This window comes from Nannospalax galili, unplaced genomic scaffold (assembly GCF_000622305.1).
Source record: "Nannospalax galili isolate Female #2095 unplaced genomic scaffold, S.galili_v1.0 scaffold583, whole genome shotgun sequence".
Classification (NCBI taxonomy): Eukaryota; Metazoa; Chordata; class Mammalia; order Rodentia; family Spalacidae; genus Nannospalax; species Nannospalax galili.
In genome coordinates, this window is record NW_008349469.1 from 171,634 (window position 1) to 183,314 (window position 11,681).

General features: G+C 36.4%; 1 protein-coding gene across 1 annotated transcript; it reads right to left on the reverse strand.

Moving 5' to 3' along the window:
* Nucleotides 1–365: 365 nt before the first annotated feature.
* Nucleotides 366–1,328, reverse strand: LOC103745050 (olfactory receptor 1086-like). Its single transcript, XM_008846945.1, has one exon. The coding sequence runs from the start codon at nucleotides 1,290–1,292 to the stop codon at nucleotides 366–368; it is 927 nt and encodes a 308-aa protein (XP_008845167.1). The 5' UTR covers nucleotides 1,293–1,328.
* Between the last annotated feature and the right edge of the window lie 10,353 nt (nucleotides 1,329–11,681).

Genomic DNA, 11,681 nt, shown 5'->3' on the forward strand with positions numbered 1-11,681 from the left:
TTATGATAAATTAAAATGAATTTTTTTCATCATTCTTCTTCATACTTACATAAAATGTCACCTTTGTGGGCTGAAGACACAGTTCAGTGCTTAAGAAAAGATCCTGCTCTTCCAGAGGACCTATGTTCAGTTCTCACCCATATCTGGCAGTTCATAACCAACTGTAACACCAGCTGGAGGAGACTCAACTGTGTTTTCTACCCTCTGTGGGTACTGCACTTATACACACACACACACACACACACACACACATACACACACACACACGTAATTAACAATAAAATAAAATTATTAAAAGATGTTCAAATAAAATATATCACTTTAATTTTTCTGTTTCACATATAGGTGAAAAGTATACTTTAGCCTTAAACTGTTCTTTTCCCAAACACCTTTTGCATTGCCCTGTTAACATCTTTGTTCCTCAGGCTGTAGATGACAGGATTCAGCATGGGAATCACTATGCTGTAAAACATGGATACTATCATGTCCTGCTCCAAAGTATAGTTGGAACTTGGTCTCACATACATGAAAATAGCAGTACCATGAGAAATGGACACTGCAGTCAGGTGAGAGCCACAGGTAGAGAAGACTCTTCGCAGCCCTTCAGCAGATCGCTTCCTTATAATAGCAACCAGAATGAAACCATAAGAGATCAGGACAACGAGGACAGTGAATAGCTCAATAGACCCAGCACAGAAAAAGAGCAGAAGTTGGTTTATATGTGTATCAGAACAAGAAATTTGAAGAAGAGCAGGGATATCACAGAAAATGTGTTTAATTTCACTGGATCCACAAAAGGACAGGCTGAAAGTGGCCACTGTGTGAATAACAGCATGCAGAATTCCACCTGCATAGGACGTGATGATAAGTGGCAGACAGACTCTGGGTGACATGATTACGGAGTACTGAAGGGGGCTCTGAATGGCTACATAGCGGTCATAAGCCATTGCTGAAAGCAGAAAACATTCTGTGGTTCCAAAAGTAACAGCAAGAAACAACTGTGCTGCACATCCAAGGAATGAAATGACTTTCTTCTTTGACATAAAATCTACTAACATTTGGGGAGTGATAACAGAGGAATAACAGGCATCAACTGAAGACAGTGCAGTAAGAAAATAGTACATGGGGTTGTGCAGCCTGGAATCCCCAATGACCAATACAATCAGTCCTAAGTTTCCCAGGACAGTGAAAAGATAAATCACTAGAAACAGGAAGAAGAATAAGATCTTCAGGTCAGGGTTGTCTGTGAAGCCTTTCAGTACAAATTCAGTCACTTCTGTGATGTTCTCCATGTTGAAATCTCAGAGGAGGAAGTTGAAGAAAATCATGAAATGATACTTCAATTTTTTCTGAAGAAATCTATACCACTTTGGATCTTAAAGAGCCAATACATGTGATCATGAACACACACACACACACACACACACACACACACACGCACACATGCACAAATAGAGACATGAGTATACTCACAGATATATGCATATTATGTGATTTTTTTCAAACAGTGAATATGATGGTGTCCCAAGTGTCCATGTGCCAGTCATTGTACAATTAGTTTGAAGGATATGTTTATTCACTCAGTATATGAGCTCATGGGGTTTCTTCAACCATTGTTTCTACTGCCCAATCTACAACTGAATGACTTCATAAAATTGACACACCTACAGCATATGAGTTTCAGTATTAATTGTTTAGGTCGTAGTATACAAGGAGAGAGAAATTATGTTAAGATTGAATCTTTAACTAATTATAAATTGAATGAATTAGGTTCACTGTCCATGTAGAGTCATCATCAATCCCACTCTGCAATCAATGATCTAATTCCCCACACTTGACTCTCTTTGAATTCTTCTCTAAGGAATATATAGCTCTGTGGATTTTATGATATTTAAAAATGTGTATCTTCCAGTTATGAATGATATTTTCTATATTACTATGGACTTATGTCTTAAGTAAACAAGGGATTTCAGCTTAGTGTTCTGTGAAACAGGCAGTTCAACCAGGAGAAACCTGGTATAGAGAAGGCTATACTGCCACACACTGACAACATTCAGAGTTATATAGAAATAATATATTTCCTCATCTCCTAAAATTAATATAAATATACTTCGGCAATCCAATTTTAAAAGAAAGTACAGAGTTTTAAATATCCTAAATTTCATAATCAAATACTAAAGTTGTCAGAGAACAGATATTAGATAACACAGATTATTGAACAGCAGCTGCAGGAACAAATTTTATACATATTACATGACTTACCTTATAGCAAATGTTATAGTTAATATTTTCCAAAGCCATGAATTAGTCCATACTCTCCATCATAAAGCATACACTTTTCACATTTATTAAGAAACACCACCTCCTATGACAGACTGCTTCATTGTGCAAATGAGCTCCCCCATCCCCTGCCCAGAAGGGTTCATGCAAAACCCAAGGCTTGATGTACCTGGAGAATCTTAAGTAATTAAAGTGGGAGAAATTTAATGAACTAAGTAGTAATCTCACCTGAATGTTGGATATTATAGTTAGGATGTAAAATTTAAAGTAGTCTTTTTTCCTTATATTAGAATATATGATCCCTGATTCTTGAACATATGAATTGTTTCCTTATATTCTCTACATAGACTATGTTATTCCTTCCCCTAGGGTAATTCATCAGGTAAATGAAATTGTACACCTTAATAAGAAACACTCCTTGCTATACAAAGTTCAACATTTTCTAGATTTTTTTCTTCTTTTCCAAGAATCTTTATTTTTTTTATTCCTTGGCAGGCCTGTCAACAGATCATATTTCAACAAATATAAGCATTGAGCAAAAGAAACAATGTCTAGTATTTGAGTATTTAATATGCAAAATTACAAAAGTATCCTTAAAATGTTAGGTTCTAGTTTTCAGCCATTCCTAAAATTGTCTGAAATTTACTCTTACCCAAGAAACAGCAAATTAATGTATGGATTCATTGTGCATACTGCTAATTTAAATTGTTTATATCCACTTATTCAACTATGAAGTATCCCATGGGTGATACCCCAAGGGGATTATGCCCCAATTATCTGCTAGTTCAAAGTAGCATCACACTAATTTACTGAATAATGAAATAATAAATGCTTTTTCAATAGTGCTACCCTTTCCCATATTTATTCATCTACTTTGATCATATCCACTTCCCTACACTGTCTCTTGTCCCAACTGCTCATGCTGGCCTATCTCCTTCACTAAAATAGTCCCCTTTTCTATTATCATGTTAGAAAAAATATGATTCTTCTGTGGAGTATTTTATTTAATCCCCAAATTCTTCCATCTCCTACAAATGAAATTACTTCATTATTCATGGCTAAATAATACTCCCTTATACATGTCCACAGCATCTTTTTTTTATCTAGTCACTTACTGATGAGCATCTACTCTGTTTCCCTTGGGGGGATGTTGTAAATAGTGAACAATGAACATTAGTGTGCAGGTATTTTTCTGGTAAGATGGTTTAGATTTCTTCAGGAACATATCCAGGAAAGGTTCAGGTGGAACTCTTGTTCTCTGTTTAATTTTTTGATGCATCAGCATAGTGTGCTTTAGAGTGCTTGTACTAATTCAGTTCCCACAAACACGGAGGGGGGCACCTGTCCATACCCCTCCATCATCATCCTCACCAGCATGATTGATATTTATTTACTTGCTGTCTTATGACCATGGTGAGACTCAATCTTTTTTAATATTTATTTTATTATTTTTATTTTGTGTATGTGAGTACATTGACTGCATGCATATGAGTGCATCTGTGTCATGCAATGTTGCAGAAATCAGAAGAGGGCATCAGACTTCCTTGGAAATGGAATTAAAGATGGTTTGTAGCCACCATTTGGGTCCTGGGAATGAAACCTGGGTCTCCTGCAAGAACAGTCAGTGCTCTTAACCACTGAGCCATCTCCCCAGCCCCTGAGATTGAATCTTAATGAACTCATAGTTTGAATTTCTCCTGAATGCTAAGAAGGTTGAAAGTTTTATTTTCATATAGTTATTGGCCGTTCATGTCCCTTCTTTTGAGAACTATCTGTTGGAGTCATTTGATTATTTGCTGATTGGAGTATTTTTTCAGATTTTGTTTTATTTTGCCATTTTGATTTTTGTCTTGTTTTGTTTTGGTTTTTGACTGTCGGTTTATTTGTTGAAACAGGGGCTCCCTGTACACGAGCTGGATTGGGAAATCACTGTGTAAACCATCCTCTCATAGGGATATGCATGCTTCTGCTTCTCAAGTCCTGGGACTAAAGGTTTCAGCCTCTGCTTATATCTGCTGCTTTTTATTGGGGAGATATTTGTCACTGAGATCTGTTAGAAATCTTTATATTTTCTTTTCCACAATGACACAGCTTCTCACCCAGCTGCTACCCACATTCTCTACTGAGGAAAATTATTTTCAAGTCATTTTCCTAGCTGTACTTTGGATGACTATTTTTCTTTCTTTCTTTCTCTTTCTTTCTTTCTTTCTTTCTTTCTTTCTTTCTTTCTTTCTTTCTTTCTTTCTTTCTTTCTTTTTTTGGTAAATAACAATACAAAACAATTCAAAGCCCAAACCTATGACTCTTAATAACTGGATGACATAGCATGTGAAACAATGCTGAACTACGAAATCCCATCAAGAAGGTCTGATATCTTCTTCATTTGAAATAAAAATGTATTAACATGACAGTAGAGACTGTGTTGAAATGTCTGAGTTTTCTATATCTATGATCCCATTAAGAATCAAATAAGAAAATTAAATTAGAAAAAAAATGCATGAGAATTGGGACACATGATTCAATGCCTGGAGTCCAGGAAATTCCCAGGGTTGTACATTGCCCTAGGGCTAAGTAGTACCAGTGAATTTCTAGGTGTTGCCATTTTGGCTTATGCCATGTGGTTAGACAAATCAACATGTCATTAATGTTACATGGGTCATCTGCATTTTGAAGATGTTAATAAGCAAAATAATGGTGGCCAAGTAAGGTGGCTGTCCCCAAGTTGATGATGCCATCAATGAAGATGGCAACCAGACCATGTGATTACCTCCATCTTGGTGAGATCACCAGTAAAAATGGTCACCAAACCAAGGGATTACTTTTTTTTTTTTCTTACAGGAGATAGGACATATTTGTCTCACAGTTCCAGGTTACTCTTCAGCACTGAAAGGAAGTCAAGATGGGGCAGAAACTTGCAACTAATCATGTTATATATATTCAAAGGACAGAGAGCAAAAGATTGATGTGTGGATGCCAGCATTTAGCTGGTGCTCTCCTTTTTTATTTATTATTTCAATTTTTGTGCATTTCATATGATATCATAATCACATCCAGAACCTCTCCAACATCTAAAACCCCTCTGTACCCCACCATAGGGTTTCATTCATTCTGTCACCTATGTTAAGTCCTATGGAGTCATTTGTTCACCCAGATGTGCCTCAATGTGAGTTGATCCATTTGGAATCTATTAAGCCTATCTATAGCCACTCTTCAGGGAAGATCAACTCTCCCTCACACAGCAGTGATCATCTGCCAATATTTTCTCTCCTACTGTTGGGGAATCCTGCCCATTTCCCCAGTTTTAGGCTGGGTTTTTGCTAGATTAGTTTACATGGGTCTTTGCATGCTGTCACCATTGCTATAAGTTCATATGAGCAAATTTCCAGAGTCCTAGAAGATTCTGCTTCCTTTTGATAATGTACCTACACTGGCTCTTACAACCTTTCTGTACCCTGTTCTTCAATGGTCCCCGAGGTATGGGTGAGTGAGATTTAATATAGACGTTTGCTATCCAAGGACAAACACTCTGCAGTCTCTTATCTCTAAACTTTGGCTAGTTGTGGCAATTAGAGACACTTATTCTCTGTGTTTAACAAGTTACAAAACTGTAATAGTGTCCATCTGTTGCAAAAACCTTTCTTGATGAGTGGTAAATAGTATACTTGCCTGTAAATATAAGGATACATATTTAGAATACAATAAGAAATTACATTTGAGGGATATGATAGAGGGTAGAGTTTTCTATAGGATATATGAACTCTCCAGGCATATGAATTTGGCTATATTTACAGTACCACACAGTTCCCAATCCAATTAGATAGCTGTTGATTACCTCCAAGATAAAATGCCACTACTGCACCATTAGAGTTTTGCTGTACAGGTCATTGCTGTGGTTATTAGGTTTTAAAGCTGGAGTTGGATCATCAATTTATTTTTCTCCCTTAACAGCTTGCATAATATCCTCTAGATTAATGAAACCTGGCTTTCAGGGGGGTGCCTTCCTGGTCAAGTCCACCTCTAATCCTCTAAGCCCTGTGTCCTGTGTCTTCAGCAATAGAATCTTACCTTCAAGTTGTGGGAGGTAATCCAGGGCTGTGGCAGTAGCCTATGTTATTTTGAGATTCTCTTGGACAACACTGACCTATAATTCCAAGAGACATTTCCTCTCTCCAGCACTGTATTCCTTGTTATATAACCTTGAGATATGCACATGCTCAGATATTTTATGTATATTTTCAGCAGGTTATTGAGCTAATATTTCCCTCTGATTTTTCACACCAACTAAGTTTTATTTCTCCTCTCTCTCTCTCATTCTCTCTTACTCTCACTCTCATGCTTGCTCTTGCTCTTGCTTTCTCTGTCTAATTTCCCTTCTCCCTCCCCAGTTAAATTATCATCATTTTCCCCTTGACGTTACCTGTCTCCTATTATCCCTCTCTCTTGAACTCCATCTTCCCCTGCACCCTTCTTATTACTTGATTATCCCTCACTCCTCCCTTCCCAGTTAAATTGCCACCATTTGCCCCATTTCCCCCTTGGCAATATGTTTTTCCTACTATCCCCATTTCTCAGTCTAATTATTTTCCTTTATTTCCGTGGTTCCTTTCCATTTGGTTGGCTCCTGCAGTTACATCTGAATATATACTCACATTCAAGAATTTGGTGCTAAGACCCATGGATGAGAGAGAAGATATATCTCTTGTTTTTCTGAGTTTGTGTTACTTCACTTAATATAACTGTTTCTAGTTTCACCCATTTCCTGAAAGCTTTATGATTCCAATATTCTACACCACTAAGTAGAACTACATTGTGTTAATGCATCACATTTTCATTATCAATCCTCAGGTCATGGACATTGAGTTTGTTTCCATTTCTTAGCTATTGTGAAAAGAGCAACAACAAAATTGGAAGTGTACCTCTCTCAACAGTAGGATGACTCCTTTGGAGATACACAAAGGAGTTCTGTAAATAGATCATATGGTGGATTCGGTTTTAATTTTTTAAAGGTTTCCACTCAGTTTTCTGTAGTGGTTGCATGGTTTTGCAAACTTATCAGCAAAGAATGAGTATTTCCCTTTCTCCACATCCTCTCCAACATTTGGTTTTATTTTTCCTCTTGATTTTAGCCAGTCTGATTGGGGTAAGATGAAATCTTAAAGTGGTTTTGATTTACATTTCCCTTATTACAAAGATGTTGAACATATTTAAAGCTTTTTTCTTAGCCGTTTTTATTTTTTCATTTGATAACTTTTTGTTCATCACCTTAACATTTATTTTTACTGGGTCATTTCTTGTTCTTTGTTTTCTGAATTGTTTGTTTATTCTGGACATTGGTCCTATATTTGATATGTAGTTGGTGAATATTTTCTCCCACTCATCAGGTTTCCTCTTCTTTTTATGGTTATTTTTTTGTTGTACAGAGGTTTTTATTTTAATGAAGACCCACTTTGCAATTGATAAACTTAATTCTGAAAAAAAAACTTGTTTGTTTTAGAAATTTCTTTCCTATGCCTATATTTGTTGGTTACTGCTTATGTTTTTCTGGTTTCATAATGAAATATTTGATCTATTTGGTGTTGATTTTTCTGCAGTGTGAAATGGTATAATTTTCTTCTACAGGTCAAGATCTAGATTTGCCAACACCGTTTGTTGAGGATGCTGTGTTTCCTCCAGTGTGTGTTTAAAATTTTCATCAAATAACACGTGGCTGAAATTGCATGCTCTCAAGTTTGATCTTCTCTTATGTTCCACTGCTCAATATATCTGTTTTTCTCCCAGTACCTGACCATAACTCTGTAATAAAGTTTGAGATATGGTACAGTCATCCTCTGAACGTTGCATTTTTTGGTCAAGTTTGCTTTGCATATCTGTGGTCTTTTGTGATTCAATATGAATTTTAGGTGTTTTTTTCTAATTCTGTGAAAAACATCATGGAGATTTTGATTGGCATTGCATTAAAATATATATTGCTTTTGGTAGGATATTCATTTTCACAGTATTGATTCTACCAGTCTATGAGCTGAGCACAGGAGGTCTTTCCATCTCCTTCTGTCTTTCTCAATTTCTTTTTTCAAAATTGAAAAAAAAATTAATTTTACAGAACTTTAAAATAGTTACTTTTATTCCTAGAGTTAAAGGGATAGTTTGGCCTCTTCTTTTTCAGTTAATACTCCTTTAATTTCCTTTTCTCATCTTATTGCTCTAGCAAGAGTTTCAAACACTATATTGAAAAAGAGTGAAGATAATGGACAGCATTGTCTGATACCTGATTTTTTGCGGGAATGCTTCCAGTTTTTCTCCATTTAGAAGACCCTATTGCTGAAGATATAGGACATTTGGATATAGGATTTCGAGTAATGAACCTGAAAATGTCCTGAAAGTCACCTCTCCTGAAGACTAGATCTCATAGCTTTGGAGAGTACTATACAAGCTGCTAAGGGAGAACATCAATTAATGGTCCAACCCCAGCTTCAAGGACTAAAAATGGCATCAACAGCAAACAACTTTGGTGCAGTAGTGGCACTTGTATCTTGGGTGTATTCAACATCTACCTAATTGGACTTAAACGACACTCAATGGGTGGAAATTCATGTGTGGCACTGTAAACCTAGCCAATTACACATGGCTGGAGAGGTCTTAGATCTTAGAGAAAGCATCAAGGCTGTCACGTCCCTGGATAAATGCAGTTTCTTACTATGTGTAAAATATGGATCCTTAAATCTATAGACAAGTATTCCAAGCACCACCCATCAAAGCAACTTCTTTTTCAAGAGACAGAGATAATTACAGAGTTCCACAACTGGTCACATACAGAGATTGTGAATTGCCCAAGCCTAAGTGGCACATCTAGGATGCAAGCTCTGTACCTAAGGCTCATGGAACACAGAGCAAGGGATGAAGAGCGTATTAATGGATCTTTCAGTTTTCATAACTAAAGCTACTTCATGTAACAGAGGACCAGGAATTCTAAAGGTCACAAAGGGAAAAAATGCAGAGAATAAGAGTCTTCAGATTGCAGGTCCTTGGACAGGACTCCTATGTTAAAATCTACCTACCCTGGGCTCAGGGACCATTGCAGAAGAGGAGGCTGAAATATTGTAAGAGACACAAGAGGTACATGGCCATATGTAAATAGTCCTATAGGCTCCTGGGACTCTTATCAAATGAGCCTACAGCAATGGTGTTAGCAAACACAGGATACTTGCAAACTTAAGCAGACAAAAATCCAGCACAGAACTATGCAAATGAACAGCAAGTCCCTACCTTCATGGAAGAATTATTGGCAGCTGATTACTGATGGGTGAGGAAGAGCTGGTCTTCTTAAAGAGAGGTATTCTAGATAGGTTGACTAGATCCCTGTGAATTAACTTGCACTGAGGGACATCTAGGGACACTAACTTGACATGATAAGCCTCAACACAAGTGACAGAATGTATGAACTCCACTGGGAGGGGGGAGTTCTATGGGAGGATGCCAAAGGGAAAAGGGTATAAAGTTGATTTTTTGTATGAAATACACAAAAGTACAGTAAAAATTTTAGAGGAGAATGATACTGATAGTGTGTTTGTTGCTTTAATTATGTTGAGATATGTTCTCTCTGGTCCAGTCCATCCAAGATTTTTAAGCATAAATTTATGTTGGATTTTGTTAAAGATCTTTTTTGTGTCTATTGAAATGTCTTTGTCTTATAAATCTTTGTCTATAAGCCCGTTTATATGATTTATTACATTTATTGACACATATATTGAACTATTCCTGCATCTTTGAAATAAAGCAGACTTGATCATGACGGGTGGTCCTTTTGATGTGTTTTATGTGGTCTTTAAATGTATTGCTGCGAATTTGTATATATATGTTCATTAAGGATAAGGTTCTTAAGTTTTCTCTTTTTTTCATTGTGTCTTTATTTAATTTTTCTGTTAGAGTAATACTGGCTTCATAGATGGATTTTGGAATTTCTCATTCTGTTTCTATATTTTTAACAAGTAGTATTGCTTGTAGTTTTTTGACTATCTGGTATAATTCTTCTGTGAATATACCAGGGCCTGGTTTCTTTTTTTTATTAGTTGAAAGCATGTGCCTTGAGGAGGAGAATGAAGACAAAACAAATAAATAAAACATGGAGCCTTTCCCATTTAGAGTAGCCATTGTGGTGAGACAGACACCACTTGGTAAAGTAGCAGACACATTGTGAAGAGGGGAGGAGAGCTTCAGAGGAAAGATAAAGACATACAAGATGTTGTGGCAACCCAAAGGATTAGGGAAAATATGGTTACAAAAAAAAAGATATGAACAAGCTGGAGAGATGTCTCAGCCCTTAAGAACAGTAGTTGCTCTTGCAGAGGACCTGGGTTCGATTTCTATCATCCACATGGCACCTCACAACTGTAACTCCAGTTCCATTGGATCCAATGAACTTTTCTTGCCTCCACAGGTGCTGCATGACTGGGGAACACTTAAATACATGCAGGTTATATACTTATAAACATAAAATAGAAACAACAAATAAAATACAAATAATAGAATATTTTTTAAAGACTTGAAAAAGAAATGGGGCATTTATGCTTTTCTGAAGACTTCAGAAAAGTTGTCAAGACACAGACAGCCACATATCTGAAACCGCAGTCCACAAGAACTGCACTAAGATGAGGGAATTCTGGGCCGAGAAAGTTCATCATCTCAGCAATGCACCAGACATCCCTCTTATTTATTTATCATACCTTATGATGAACCTGCCACCTTAGTGGTGGTCCTGTGATTAGGTGATCTGGCCATTCATAGAAGGTGGATCTTTATCCCGGTTAGAGATTGTTATTCTCTGAAAGTCTTCTCTTGGGGGCATTTTGTAACAAATTCATGCAGGTGTGTTCTCTGCTCTGTCTTATTTTTTGTGAATGTATTTAGTGTTCAGAAGCTGTTCTAAATCATCTGACTGTAGGAATAAGATCAATAGAGTATCCTTTGCATTGTTATCTTGTTCTAGCTCCCCAATATTTAGAAGACACTTTTATTGACAAGAAGTATTCTGCTTACCATAAGCACTCACAATATACCTATGTGTTTTCTTGTGTTGAAGTCCTATTTGGTTTTCACAAGGATTATTAAATTGAAATACAATTCCTTTTACATATTCACATTAAACAATCCCTTATTTACTTCACCATAAAATTATATATTATTAAATAAAAATTTAGTGCTGTTTTCACTTCCTTATAATACTGGCTCAGATCTTAAAAGCTTCTCTGCTATCAGACTTAAGCCATGTCAGGTTTGTCATATATGAAGAAATTGTGTTAAGAGGAAGTTGTATCACTTTGAAGATATTTAAAATTAATATTTAATATGCTGGATATCTTATTTTAAAACATCCTTTTCACATGCAAACATGTATAATTTTAACT